This window comes from Elephantulus edwardii, unplaced genomic scaffold (assembly GCF_000299155.1).
Source record: "Elephantulus edwardii isolate Elephantulus edwardi_28Jun2011 unplaced genomic scaffold, EleEdw1.0 scaffold00263, whole genome shotgun sequence".
NCBI classification, from domain to species: Eukaryota; Metazoa; Chordata; class Mammalia; order Macroscelidea; family Macroscelididae; genus Elephantulus; species Elephantulus edwardii.
Window position 1 is genome coordinate 2708225 of NW_006400013.1, and position 15711 is coordinate 2723935.

The 15711-nt window shown below is 39.4% G+C and overlaps 1 protein-coding gene across 1 annotated transcript in view; it reads right to left on the minus strand.

The window, feature by feature from the left end:
• Positions 1-15711, minus strand: part of FAM96A (family with sequence similarity 96, member A) — a 28896-nt gene that overhangs the window by 6875 nt on the left and 6310 nt on the right. The window contains exons 2-4 of the mRNA XM_006899615.1: positions 11593-11757; positions 3947-3996; positions 1259-1304 (exon numbers count right to left, since the gene is read on the minus strand). Of these exons, the coding sequence (XP_006899677.1) occupies positions 1259-1304; positions 3947-3996; positions 11593-11757 (261 nt within the window). The remainder of the gene's footprint in view (positions 1-1258; positions 1305-3946; positions 3997-11592; positions 11758-15711) is intronic.

The window sequence follows — 15711 nt, forward strand, 5'->3', positions numbered from 1 at the left end:
AAATAAATAAAGGTTTCCTACTCCTTTTTAACAGGGAGCTCTGGTGGCCTAGTGGTAAGTGCTGCAATCCCAAAGGCATGTGGTTTAAATCCGGCAGCTGCTCTGTGGAAGAAAGATGGGCAATCATCTCCTCCTGTGTGATTTACTGCCTCTGAAAGTCTGTTAGAGGGTCAGCTGTGAGTCAGTTCTGACTCAACAGCACAAAATAATAATTCTTTTATTAACTCAGACTCCTACTCTAAGATTCCCCAAATTTAAGTTGCCATCTAGGCTGCACCAAATTCACTCACTTTCAAAGACACACTTGTCTACAGAGTCACTAAAGAAAAGAATCAAATCCTCTTTAACACTCATAAATTAAAGTCCCTGGAGCTAGATTGTCTTTTTTTTTTAACAGATGTGTAGCCACTGGTTTAAACCAGTCAGTATCCACAGGGCCTGGTTCTATTTGACTAGCATCTCATTATGGAATTCTGAATAAATTACTTTCTTAAAATGTCAAAGAAATGCTAAGAATTTATTTTACATATCTATTTTGAGGCTCCATCTCACATACTTTGTGCATGTAGCCAGGAGGAACCAGACTTTGGAGAAGGATATCTGCTTGGAAGGGTCAAGAGACAGTGCAGGAGAGGAAGATCCCCTGGGTGAGATGGAATGACACAATAACTCAGGTAATGAGATTGGGTATGTGAGAGACAGATTGGCTCAGGATAGGGCAGGTTTCAGAGCTATTGTGTAGAGGGTCGCTATGAGTCATGGCCAACCCAACGGCACATAACAACAACATTCCTGTATAGGTATAGGGAGGGAGCTCTGGTGGCCTAGTGTAAGAAGCTGTGCTGCAATCCTAAAGGCATGTGGTTCAAATCTACCAGCTGCTCCACAGAAGAAGGATGGGAAATCTCCTCATTTTGATTAACTGCCTCTGAAAACCTGTCAGCTATGGCCGACTTGATGGCACACAACCATAACAACAAAGGTATAGGGAGTTCTGGTGATTTAGTGGCAAAGGGGTGTACAGTTCAAATCCACAAGATGCTCCATGGGAGAAATATGGGCAATCTACAATTTACAGAGCCTGAAAATATGCTAGAGGTTCAGCTATGAGTGGGTTCCAACTCAACAGTATATACCACCACCACACTCGTTTAGAAACAGACAGAGCACATCATTGTTAGGCTGGCAGAAGGACCTGATACCCAACATCAAGTATTAATTGAAGTTGTTTTTTAACTACATTTCAGAGTTTACTTACTGTCTTCTTCTGTTGAGTGGGTTCCTTCAGAAATGTAGATTTCCAACTAGAAAGAAGAAATAGTAAAAGCAAGTATGAAAGCATTCAAAGACGAATGTGAGGCAGAATGAGTGGACTCCAGGGGCTAGCTCTGGGAGCCCAAAGCTTGTCGAACTTCAAAGACTTCTAGACCCAGACCTCACATTCTTCTCTCCAACAAACAATGAAATTCCCAAGATGGGTTTTTTAATTGTTTTTTCTGTGTTTTGTTTTTTTTTACTCACATGAGGGGGAGAGTTATGAAGGATTTCTTATTCATTTTTTACATATATACACAAATATAATTAAACTTGGTGGCACAATGCTTAAGTGTCAAGCTGCTCCCCAAAAGACTGGTGCTTAGAACCCACCTAGCAGATTCATAAGAGAGAACCTGGTGATCTGATCTTGTGAAAATGACAGTGGGACCTCTATGGGGCAGTTCCACCCAATGGAGCCTAACACACAAATAAGATTTCACACAAATGGCATTTCATACCCATTGTTTTAGCCATGTTTATACTCTTCCCCTAGATTCCACCTCTTCTTGTCAAATCTTCCTCCTGTCTCATTCTCTGGGAAAGTCACGTCAGCAATCTAACATAGCTGTTGCCATATTTTTCTCCATATTCATAAATCTTAAACAGATTATACACAATACATGCACACAGATATATATATGTATATACATAAACATCACAGACATGCATACATATACATCACACTTGGGAGTCTCTTTTCAGTTTACAAAACAAGATCACTATATAAATTTTTTTTCAGCACTCTCCTTTTCTGCTTCATTGTTACCATGTGAAAATTTATCCTCAAGTATTGCCTTAGGAAAGTCTGCTGTCAGAGACCTCTCCAAAATACTGAAGAGCAATAATGTCAGTCTGGAGACTAGGCTATGGTCTTTGTAATCACTTGCTAGGCATTAGAAAGCTGAACAATGACCAGGGTGAGAGAAGAAGAATTGATGCCTTTGAACTGTGATGCTGGAGAAAATACTGAATATACCATGGACTGCTAAGAAAACAAACAGATTCATCCTAGAGAGGGTGAGACCAGGCTGCTCCTTGGTGGCACGGATTCTGAAGCTTCATCTGACATACTTTGGACATGTGATAAGGAGGGACCAGTCCTTGGAGAGGGACATCATGCTTGGGAGTGTGTGGAGGGACAGCACAAAAGAGAAAGACCCTTGATGAGATGGATTGATTCAGTAAGTGGGGGTAATGGGGGGTGGGTGTGTCAGAGACAGTAAGATTGGCACCTGATAGAAGAGGGTTTAGGGCTGTTGTACATAGGGTCGCTATAAGTCACAGGCAACTCAAGGGCACATTACAACAATAACAACATTATATTGGTCAAGCTAGCCTGTCTGGCCCTACTATATCTCCTCAAATCAGCTAAAGCTAACTTCCATAACCAGACCGATGGTACTCAACAAAGATAAATAAAGGCATGTCTACTCTCCAAAGAACACCTGAGCATCAGAACTAATTCATATTTACTACTGAGATATAGGCTTTCTTGTAAGTGAAAGGAAATCAGATTCTGCAAGAGCTTAAAAAGATGGAGACCATCTCATTCACTTTTTTGTGGGTTTTTTTTTAAATAGGTTTGCTTACAAAATTTGTATACATTGCATTGTGTTTCATACAATCATTCTCACGCATTACGTTTTATACAATTAATCACCATTAGACCATTTGTTCATCATTACCCTATCTTTTCACCCAGATCCTTCCCATTCCCTTTCCTTCCTGCCCCCACCCACCAACCTGTGCAACCCTGTGGTTTCATCCCTACCCATCCTCATCCCTCTGCTCCCACTCCTTCCCACCTTGAGCTCCCACACCCTTTTTAAAAACATAATACCATACCAATTCCCCTAGAAGTGTAACACTAACAACTACTCTAGAGTAGCAGGAGAAGAATCATTCTGCATGTAAATACTAGTAAAGGGGGAAAGAGACAAGCAATCATCCTGCTACACCTCCATGGAACCAAAACAGCTGGTGGGAAGGTTTTCTTTTACATAGAAATTTCAGCTATTACACATAAATGAATGTCACCATTTACTAGCTCCTAATGAAATAAAGAAGCCAAGCAATGATAAGTAGTGGCTATTAAGCTGACAAGGAACTTTATAAGGGATAGGTTTATTATAATGGCAACATCTGATCCCACTGATGATTTTTAACATTATAAAAAGATTACCAGATTATCATGTCTCCTAAAATGAGGCAAAAGGAAGTATATACCTCCACCTATATAGTAAGCCTGCTAAAAAATGAAATTAAAAAGACTATGAATCAGATGAAGTATCTTAACTACAATTTATAGGAAACAAAACAGGACAAAGGATTGTGTAAAATTACATAGAAGAAAAAACCCAACAAACTCAGGAAATGGTTGAATTTGAGAGTTTAAGAATCACAAGCTATCTTTCTAAGGCTGGATATTGAGGGTTGGGGTAGGTAAATAAATGGAAAGAATAGGCACAACCTCTTAAGTGATAAAAAATGTTCTAAACCTGATAGCAATCATAGTTTGCAACTCTGTGAATACTCTGAAAACCAGTGAATTATAAAGTTTAAATAGGTGAAGTACATGATAGGTGAATTAAATTTCAAAACTATTATTTAAAAAGACAATTCTCCTTACCTTATGTTTAAATGGTAAACACCGCTGAAGTTTTACTCTTAAGCACAGCCCTGTAGAGGAAAAAAATAAAAGCCCCAGTGATTCCACCTGGTTGGTTTCTGAAAAAGCATAAAGCTGTGTCCAGCTGTCTCCACACAATCCAAGAGCTGAAAACAGCATTGGTTCACATTACTGTTCTATCTTTCACCATCATCTGTGGAGAGTGAGGCTAGCTAGCTAGTCCTTGTAGACTCACAGAGTTAAATCCTGGCTCGTGGCTCTGTTAGTGACATTAAAGGATGAGAAAAGAAATAATATTTACTGAATTTCTCCTTTAAGATTTGTATCATGCTAGGCTTAGTCTTATGTTAATCCTGAGTTAAGAATTACAAACTCATTTCATAAATTATGAGACCAAGGTCAAAATGGAATTTTCCCCAAGGTTAATGATATAATAAAGTGGCAGACTTAGTATTGACCCCTTCTGCAAACCTCAGGCCCTGTTTCCTACAACAACGTCTTTGGCAAAGGCCATCTCATTTGTCAGGTTTTACTGAATGACTCCAACAGGCTATACAAAAATATTCAGTAAGAACCACTTAAGAAGGACCACAAGAAACCTCTCAAATTTGGGATCCTCTACATCTCTAAGATAAAATCAGAACTAAAACAAGTTTCCCTAAAGTAATTATTTCCCTCTTTAGTTTAGTTTATCATCCCAATGCTAAGCCACAGTTCAAAACTATTCTTTTTTTCCAACTGAGATTTGAGGCAGAAATTGAAAGTGGATTTGATCCTTAGTGGTGTGTTCCACTACTGCCCTACCTCAAGGTGACTGATTGAATTGAGTCAAAACCAACCCACAGCTGACTTTCCGACAGATTTTCAACAGGCTGTAAACTTTATGAGAAGAGACTGCCCCCATCTCTCTCCCAAGAAGCAATTGATGGATTCAAACCACCAGAGAAGCGCCATCTATGGGTCAGGAGCACAACTTCATTTAAGACACCAGAGAGTGTACTCTACCACAGGCTTAATAGATTTAGTCTTGAAAACTTGCAAGAAAATTAACTATGAGTCAGAACCAACAGCATTGTTTTAAGACACTCTCATTTCTCTCCAAGGCTATTCAGAGGGTTTACAAAGGCCCATTATTTCAGATGTGGATGGCCACGCCTGCTTCCTAATCTTAGTTCAGAAGCTCCCCTCAAACCTGTCCACCATGAGTGACAATGCTGGTATCTGAAACACTAGAGGCATGCCTCTAGAATCGTAGCTATCATGTGCTGTTGAATTGGAAATGACTCTTAGCCAAGTCTCTGGCAGGTTTTCAGATGCTGTAAATTGCATGGGAAGAAACTACCCAACTTTCTCACACAGAGCAGCGGTTAGATTTGAACCACCTGCCTTGCAGTTAGCGGTGCAACTCTTTACCCAATAGGTCACCAGCAAACCACGACATTCCAACAAACTGACAGGTGTTGTTAGATGTCAATGAGTCAACTGCAACACATAGTGATCCTAGGAACAACATATCTGAAGCTTGTCCTATCCTGTGCCATCCTCATCATCTCTGATATACTCAAGCCTATTGTGAGAGTCACTATATCATTCATCTTGTTGAAGATCTTCCTCTCTTTAGTTGGCCCTCCACCTTTCCAGGTAGATGTCTTCTTCCCCTACTAACAATTTGTCCAAAACATCTGAGGCAGAGTTTCACCATCCTTGCCTTTAAGGAGCACCTTCTCTAAGTCACATTTTTCTGAGACATAGTAATTTGTTCTTTCGGCAGTCCATGGAATATTTAGTACTTTTCTCCAACACTAAACTCAAAGGCATCCTTTCTTCTGTCATCCTTAGTCACTACCAGATGCATAGCAAGTAACTGAAAGCAACCATGGCGTGAATGAGTTGCATCTTAGTCTTTAAACTGATATCATTGCTCTTTAGTACCTTGGAAATGTCCTTGGTAGCAGATTTTCCCACTACAACATGTCTTTTAATTTCTTGGCTGCTGGTACCAAGGTGTTGACTGTGGATTCACACAAGATAAAATCATTGACAACTTTAATCTTTTCTTCATCTATCATGATGTTGCCTATAGTTGTCCAGTAGTGAGGATTTTTGTTTTATTGATGTTGAGAAGCAATCTATATCGAAGGCTCTAAGTCTTTGATCTTTTGCAGACAGTGTTTCAAGTCCTCCTCACTTTCAGCAAGCTAGGCTGTGTTATTTGCATAATGCAAGTTATTGATACGTCTTCCTCCAATTCTGATGCCATGTTCTTCATAAAGTCCACAACTGGTGGATAAATAGAGGAAAAATTGAAACTGTCAAGTATTTAATTTTACCAGGATCCATAATCAATACTTATGAAAGCATCAGTCAAGAAATCAAAGGATGTACTGCCATAGGCAAATGTGCTGCCACTGATCTCTTTTAAGTGCTAAAGAGCAAGAATGTCACTTTAAAGACTAAGGTATTCCTGACCCAAGCCATGGTATTTTCAATTGCCTCCTATGCACGTGAAAGTGTGACAGTAAATGAGGAAGACCAAAGAAGAACTGATGATTTTGCATTGTGCTATCAGCGAAGAATATAGAATATACCATAAACTGCCAGAAGGACAAACAAATCCTGTCTTGGAAGGTGTAATCAGTGTAGTCATATGTCTTTGTTGTTGTTTGCTGTTGATTCTGACTCATAATGGCCTTATAGAATTGAGTGAGCTCATGGATTCTTATTTTATTTAATAGTTATGACTGTGGTATGTCCCTATCATTCTTTGCTTAACAAGAATGTTACTGTTTTAATGTTTACTTACCAAAATGTTCACAGAATTAGCTTTTTCTGCAAAGATTCTGGATTTCTTTTTGTGGAGAAAAATCTATCAGAAACTAAAATTAATTAGAAATTGAATTGGGTATTGAGTATATACACTACTTCCAAAGCAGTATTGCTTCTAGACCTTCTCAGCACAGAGTATGCAAATAAGTAAAGTATAACTGTCTTTCTATATACCTGTGTGTGTAAAATACTTGGTAAAGTAAAAGGTCAGAGAAAAAGAGGAAGACCCTCAAGAAAATGCATAGACAGAATGGCTACAACAATAAGCTCAAGCAGAGCAGTACTGTGAGTATGGCCCAGGGCTGGGCAGTCCTTTACTGTCCATGAGATTGATATCTCAATTTCAATTCAACAGCACTAAGTTTATTCTACCCCTATCCCTTTCTGTATTTCTATCTCCTTTTTCTGATGATAGACACCTTGCTCCAATCATAAAATACTCAGATCTATGTTCAACCCTAGAATGTAGAGAAAGTAGTGTGGGCTTGCTAACCTCTGTGATACAGAGATCTACTAATTGCTTTGAGTTTTGGTTTGGGATTTTTTAAAAATTTCTAGCCTGAGAGCACATAGCCCCAATATACACATTTTTAACAAGCCTCTGTGGACTTTATGTTAAACATTTATGTCAATGATTTCCAAATGTCAATCCTAGAGATGTACAGGACTGGCCATTCATAAAAATCAAGTGGGAAGTTATGTTTATTTTTTTTAATAAAGGATCTGAGACTTCTTGTTCTTAGTGGGTAACAGGTATTGGCTTTGTTCACTAACCATGAACAACTATAAACCAGACAAAACACATGAAAGCAATTGTTTTCTGATACTGAGCACAGGGAGCATAGAACACGATTCCCAAGCCAAGGAAAACACACACAAAGTGTGCAGGTCCCACAGTCTCCTTTGGCTTTAAGCTTGTGGGTACCTTCTAGACTGTAATAGGGTAGAGGCCAAGATGTCTTGCAGAACTGAAGAGGCAGAGATTACAGTTAGAAGATGCTGAAGTAACTAAAATTTGTATGGCAGGATACTAAAGAAAAAGGAATTGTACAGCAAAATCAGTCAGTAGAAAGAAAGAGACAACAGAGAAGTCAGAATTAACAAAGACCTTAAGTCAGTTTTAATAAGTACAGGGAGCTCTGGTGGTGTCGTTGTAGAGAGCTGTGCTGCTAACATAAGCCAGCATCTCTCATAGTTCAAATCCACCAAGGGCTTTGAGGGAGAAAGCAGGACAATCTCCTCCTTTGTAATTTGCAGTTGCCCAAAAACACACTGGAAGGTCAATTATGAGTTGGTTCCAATTTGACAGCAAAGAGGTTTTGAGTTAACAAATATGTTTAAGGACTTAGAGACTTCCTATTCACTCATTGCAACTGAACTGGAACCAGCTCTCAGCTGACCATCCAGTGAGTTTTCAGAGGCCAGAAAGCATACAGAAGGAAATAAACCATCTTTTTCCCATGGCGCCCACTAGTCATTCGATCTGCCTGCCTTTGGCTTAGGAGGCAGTGCAACTCCCTACCTCTTAGGTCACTGCAGCTCACTAAAGATTTCCCAGTCCTGCTGGATTAGGCCTGGAGGAAAATGCCAGGAATGTCCCCAGAGGACAGCAATATGGCACCATATTTAGAAACTACTGATATCCATTAGGAATAAAGGTTGTCATTTGGTAGCAGCTTGATGGGCCAAACATAAACAAAGAGCAGGGGGAAAGGGCAGACAGCTCCAGCAACCAAAACATGCACATACACAGAGTCTGTTAACTCTCTAGTTCCCAAGAGACTCAGCAGAATTATTTATAATTTGTTTCTGTGATATCCTTTATCTTTCCAAATAAGACTTCTTTATTTTTCCTTTTTCACTGCTTTTGACAAATATATTACTTTTTCAAAAGGTACTATATTCCCATGATTCAAAAATCTGAAAATGAAATGCATATTTTAGTCTATTTGCACAAATGGTAGCAATACTATACGAGCTTTTACCACTTAATAGAACATCATTTTGAAGTTGTCCCATATCACTCACGACATAGCTTCTCACTGTTTTTCTTACAGCAGAATAGTATTCCATTTTTTATACAATCAAACCAATTTCAACTAATAATAGCAAGTCTTACAAAACAGAGAACTGTCCCACAGGGTTTCCAAGACTGTAAACCTCTGCAGATGCAGCCTGCTACAGTGTTTTCAGGCAGAGTAGCTGGTGGGTTCAAACCACCAACTCCTCTTGGTAGGTGAAAGCCCAACCACTATACCACTGCTGCTGTCATTATGTACCATCAAGTTGAGCTGACCCTCCGGTGGGTTTTCAGAGGCCATTAACTGCCCAGGAGACAGCTCATCTTTCTCCTGCAGAGCAGCTGGAAGATTTGAACCTTCAGAATTGTAGCACACCTTCTTACCACTAGACTACCAGAGCTCCCTATTATGCCACTAGGGCTCCCTATTATTTATATAGACCATCACTTATTTAGTCAAACCCATTCTGATGAACATTTCATTTGAAAAAAAAAAAAAAAGAAACTCCCTTTCCATTATTTACAACAAAATATATGCTTAATGATACCTATTTTCTATCTTCTCATTAAACTCATTGCTGTTGAGTCTGAACTGATTCATAGCTGAGATTCCAAGGCTGCAAAGAGAACAGGAGGAGATTGTCTATCTTTCTCCCTGTAGTTGCTGGTAAAACAACCTATGGGTTAGAAATGCAACTCGCTACAGACTATGGCACCAGAGCTCCCCATTTTATATCTTACAGCTAACTAATCCAAAGTATTAGGAAGGTATTTGTAGTGCAATAAATTATTTAATATAGTCCTTCTAGTCATGGTCTTTCTAACTTCCACCAAATGACTGGATATGACTATGCAAATTAAGTGTGTATGGAAACTGCTTACTAATAATGTAAATGAAGTGCTAGCACGATTGTGGGAATGAGACCATGCAAACAAAGTGGATAGAGCCCTAATGAGGGGATTGGCCATCCCACTAGGCTTAAAATAAGCTATTCAAAGTGGAAAGGGGGTTTTTACTACCATCAAGAAAGTAAAGGGGGAAAAAATTAAGAAAGAAAAGTCAGGAGTGGTGTGCATCCTTTGAACCTAGATCCCTGCACTGGAGATGCTAAATTCAGGAAGCAGCAATAGAGAAAAAGAGATGAGAGACTTCAAACAGTGGCACCAGAGAAGAGGTGGACAGTAGACTTCCTAGTACACGAAGCAAGAAAGCACGTTCAGGCTTCAGGTGAAGCACCAGGACTTCAAGTACGTCCATATACTTGCCAAAAGAGCTAGATTTGTCAACCTAGAGAGCCAGAGCTGGGCACCTTTAGGTCAAGGCTGGTGGGATGGGTGCTTCTAGACACTTACTTGCAGAACTGAAACAATTTCTTTTTCTTGCCTCCCCCCTTTTTTTTAATTAATTTTAATGAAAGTTTACAGAGACTTATTATGGTTTCCATTCATTCATTGTTGCACTTGTCTCCCTGTCCACCACTTCCCCCTCAATTCATTTTTCTCTTTGAAAAGTAAAAGTCTTTCATTGTTATACAATCCCTCCCCCCAAATCCACTCCACTATGCCGACTTTTTTCTGGACTGCTGTCATGACAATAATACCTAGTCATATATCTCTTTTAAACAGTTCTTTCCCTCATCTATTTCAATGCAATAGACATTATTTATCCTCTCTTTCTCAGTCTTCCCTCAACCCTGATCTCAGTCCTGTTTTACAACAGTGGTCCTATGCAATATTTGTCCTTTTGTGACTGAGATATTTCACTCAGCATAATGTCCTCCAGGGTCACCCATTTTGCATAATATTTCATGAGTTCCTTGTTTTTCAAAGTCACATTCAGTGTGATTACTGACATTTTGTTGAGTTTAAAAGAATTTTTTTAACATTCACTTGAGCAAGGCAGAGTTCATGCAAAGGAGCTAAGAGTCAGAAAGAGGCTTGCTAGTGAATATGGTTAGGAAGAGGCTGTCCTGATCAAAGAACTGTATCCTGAGTTGTTTCTAATCTTGAATTGTAACCTGTTAATTCTCTAACACACTTTATAATTGTGAGTCCTGTTTGAGTTCTGTGTGGCCACTGCAGTGAAGTAACAAACCGAGCGGAGAAGTCGAGAGCGCATGTGAGGGACAGCTGATGTCAGAAGTGGTAAAAAGTCTGGAGAGTGTGGAGGCATATCTGACCTCATAGGGATAAGCCATGGTCAGCTGATACAGATAATGATTCTCTTAGCCATTTTTACTGTAATCTCTTAAATGGAAAACTGCCTCAAAAATCCCACCAGGAATTTCATCCATAGTATATAAAAGGCAGGGAGCTCTCATGGCTTAGTAAGGAGTTTAACTTTCAACCCAAAGGCAGGCAGTTCACATCCACTAACAGCTCCACTGGAGAAAGATGGGCAATCTACTCCCATCTGATTTACAGCCTCTGAAAATCCCCTGGAGGGTCAGCTATGAGTGAGTTCTGACTTGACGGCAGATAAAAGCAACACCTATCAGTCAACAGAGAAGGAAAGAAGATAGTGATGGCAACAGTCCTAGGCCAACAGTGCCCACCCGAGTCTTCAAGACTTAACAGAGGAGTTTCAGGAGTCGTGTATTTGAGCCTCAGCTTCACCACTTCCTGACTATACGATCTCAAGCAAGTCACTTAAACTCTCTGAACCTCAAGTTGTTCACCTGAAAAATGCAGATAATACTTGAAGTTCCTCAAAGGCTAACTGTGAGGATTTTGGACAATACTAGCAAAAATAATTTAAACTTTCAAAACACACGTATAAAATACATGCATAGAATCTTACCAATAAGAGTTGCTAAAGAGCAATGAGGTACTGTTGGCGTGAACCTGATAATAACCAGGCAGTCTTCTTCACCAATCTCTTGAACTTCCACACAACTTTCTGTTACTACTTCCAGTTCTTCTAAAGTATTGGGTTTCTCTGGGTCCCGGATTGTTCGAATCAAATCTAAAAAAGTCATTAAAGAGAAAGCATTACATTTAAAAATGCATATTTTAAATAACAATGATTCTGTCAAACCTAATCTAAACATTGATTTCTTTTTGTTTAAACAATTAAGGCAGCAAGTCCCCAGATTTCTGACAGGACTTTACATTATCAATTTCCTTTCAATAAAATTGTTTTCTTAGGCTTTTGTCAGACCACATCTAGTTTACTGGGCCAACATTCTAGGATTGCTCATTTCCAGAATGAATGTATGGTCAACAAGGTAGTAGGATCAATATCATTTTCAGGTGAGGACATGTAGCTCGTTAAAAAAGCAAAACAGAAAATGAAGTCTCAGCCAGTGAGAACAGAAAATTCTTAGGCCATTCATTAAATAAATACTTACTGAAATTTTATTAGGAAAACTCAGTTATAATGGTTAGGAGAATGGGCCCAGAAGACGGAACAGAAGCTTCCCATCCTGCCACTACTGGGTTTACGATTCTGGACAAGTTGGTTCACCTCTCTAAACTACCATTTCCTCACTTATAAAACAAGGACAACTTTTTTTTTAAACTTTTTTTTAATTTTGTGTGTGTGTGTGTGTGTGTGTGTGTGTGTGTGTGTACCGTCAAATCAGATCTGACTGGTACAGGAGATTGTCCCTCCTTCCCCGGCAGAGCATTTCGAACCGTTTGCCTCTGGGACTGTAGTTGCAGCTCCTTGCCACTAGGCCACCAGAGCTCCCCAGGACAAAAACTTTTAAAGTTGTTTTTGCACAGAGCCACACACCTGAAGTAAACATTATCAATTATTAGTAATAAATAGTTTAAAATCAAGATATAAACTATAACAGATGGGGGGAAAGTCATAGAAGCATAAGCTTTGGCTTAAAGAAAATATTTATAAAGCTATTGAAGCAAAACCTGGTTCAAGCCTCTAAAAACAAGTAACGTTTCTTTGGTAGATATTTAAGGTGAAGAAAAGTGAAAAACAAATTGCTTGACTAAGATCCAACCTACATGAAGGGGAGAAGGAGAAAATAGAGATTGGCCAGACCACCAAGAATCCTTTACATCAGGCTACAGACAATAGGGGCCTGTCAAGAGTTCTAAACAAGGGAATGATCTGAACAGCATTATACTGTGACAAGGACAACATTGTGTCAGTTGGTAACACAACCACCAGCATTGACTCAAAACTATAGAGAAGAGCCAGCTGAAGAACTGGGCCTAAAATGAGTTTATGACAACAGTAACAGAGAAGGGGGAAGTAACTGAAAAGGCAGAATCAACTGAATTTGAAAACTGTTTAAATACATAAGTCAAGGAAAGGAAGGGGTGGGGGGGGAAATGACTCATTTTCAAGTATTAAGTATCTGTAAAAATAGTGCCAGAATAAAAAGAAATAAAGAACACGGGAAGAAATTTGGGTGGGAGCTAGGTAAATGAGTTCAATTTCATACATAACAATTCTTATGTGCTTAAGGAGTTTTCAAAAGAGCTCTGGTGAGAAATTATGGTACATTCACACATGGAATACTACACAGCACAAAAGAGCAATAATGCTGATACACAAACATTTTATACATAAAAATTTAAAAAAAAATAGACCAAATTATAGCATTTATCAACCTCCCCTGAAAAAGTTGTCTAACATTGAAGATTTAGTTTCTTTGGACTACAAACTGCTGTCTGGCCTGACCATGTTGGTCTCGCTAACTCAAGTAACAGGGAGGTCCTGTGCATCTCGACAGAGGAACAGTGATGTCAAACCAAGAATCAGCTATCACCTCAGTCTTCATAAACTCTTCCACATCAATGTCTCAAAAGAAACAGGGACCTCACTCACCATGCAAGCCCAAAACAAGGTATCTCCCCCAATAAAGGACATAGTAGCAATGGATTTCATGAAGCCAGAATGTCTGATGGAACTTTCTGACACAGAATTTAAAAAAAAAAAAGATTGAATATTTTCAGTGAATGAAAAACAAACTTGAAGAATTACAGGACACTACAGACAAATACATACACATGTGTACACACACAAACATAGAGGGGAAGGATCAGATAAAATAGGGATTAAAACTGTAATTGGGGAGAAGGATGGCTAATAAATACATAATTGTTATTGTTGTGTGCCATGGACTAAAACTCAACTCATAGCTTTAGCTCTGATGAGTTTTCAGAGACTGTAAGTTGCTCATCCTTCTACGATGGTGGATTAAGCTAGTGGATTCAAAGTACTTGTCTTTGGGTTGGCAGCATAACTCCTTACCCACTAAGTCACCAAAGCAGTTGCTATAGGATCAAGGAAATAAGACACTAGGCTGGCATTGGAAGGGAAAAGATCTCCTTCTTACTCTGTGATTGTAGGGAAAAAGATGAAAACAAAATTATAAGGGGCAATACTAAAATGGACATAGCCTTCGTTAGCCCCAAACCAGAAGAATCACTATCACCAGTGCCCAGCTATCACTATGATCCTTGTAATCAGGATCACAACAGAAGGTTTGACACAGACTAGGAAAAAACATGGTACAAAATTCAAAACCATGAAAAAGACCACATGTACTGATTTGACAGAGACTGATGGAACCGCAAGACTTAGACATCCTTCAAACTTGGAACTGAACCCACCCCTGGGAATTACTTTTCAGCCAAATAATAAACAGACCTATAGAGTGATCAGTAACACTGTGAGAAACAGTTTAGAACAATCAGCCAGAAGAGAAGATGAGTGGCATTTTCCCAAAAACAAAGTCAGAAGGCAGAAAGAAGGATAACTAAAAATGAAGAAGCCAGGGAAGAAATACAGAATGCTGTTACACTAAGGAGAAATAAATGTGTATAACTTATTGAATATGAAACTTACTCTATAAATGTTCATCCAATCAAAATAAAATACTCTCCCCTTGCTAAAAATAAATAAACAAAACAGACAAACAAAAAAAAAATAGTATCCCTGCCCACATTTTGACCCGTCCCCTTTGGGCAAGGTCCTTGGCCCTCTGCGCCTCTTACTCCTGCAGACCTCCCCATGGAGCTCCCTCCTCTGCCAGTGTGCCCTCAGCAGTCCCTGCCCAATTACACATCTCACTCAACACTGCCATGGGCAAGTTTGTCTCTTGTCAGCAGTTGGCATACTTTGCTTTCCACTGCCCCTCCATCGTTATTTCTTAATAAATGTGTCAAATTACATACCTGGTATGACCCCTGATAACATGGTGGCCAGGTACTGGGTCCCACCCTTCAGGGACATTGCTACCCTAGAATCTCACAATGAGAGTTGAATGGTGGCCACCAAAACATGGCCCCATCCTTATCTTCGGAGCCTGCAAACATAATCTCGTTCAGAAAAGGGTCTTTGAAGACACTATTAAGGATCCTAAGATTAAAATATCCTGGATTATCTGGTGTACCCCAAGTTTAATGACAGGAGTCCCTAATAGAAGACACGGGGCAGAGAAGGAAAGGACCATGGGCAGCTGGAGGTAGAGAGTGACATGATGCTCTCACAAGCCAAGGAGCCAGGAGCCACCAAAGCTGGAAAGCAAAGAAGCATCTTTTCCCAGATTGTGGCCCCACCAATACTTGAATATTGTACTCCGGCCTCTAGAACTGTATAAGAATAAATCCCTGTTGTTTTAAGTAAAAAAAAAAATAGTGAAGTCAAGGGAAAGCAGCAGAGTGAGATCATGTAGGATGGGCTTGATGTTAAGCCGGAGGTCTTACTCTATTACTTACATCACACTTGTGACCAGAAATGTAGCTTTAAAAAAACCAAATTAACTGGGGAGGAAGGTAGAGAAAACAGTGCAATAATGAATAAATGAAAACCCCAAATCTCTGTAAATGTTCATTAAAATTAATAAAATTTAACGTTGTTGTTATTGTTATGTGCCGCCGAGTCGCCTGCGACTCATAGCGACCCTATGTACAACAGCCCTAAACTCCGCTCTGTCCTGTGCCAATC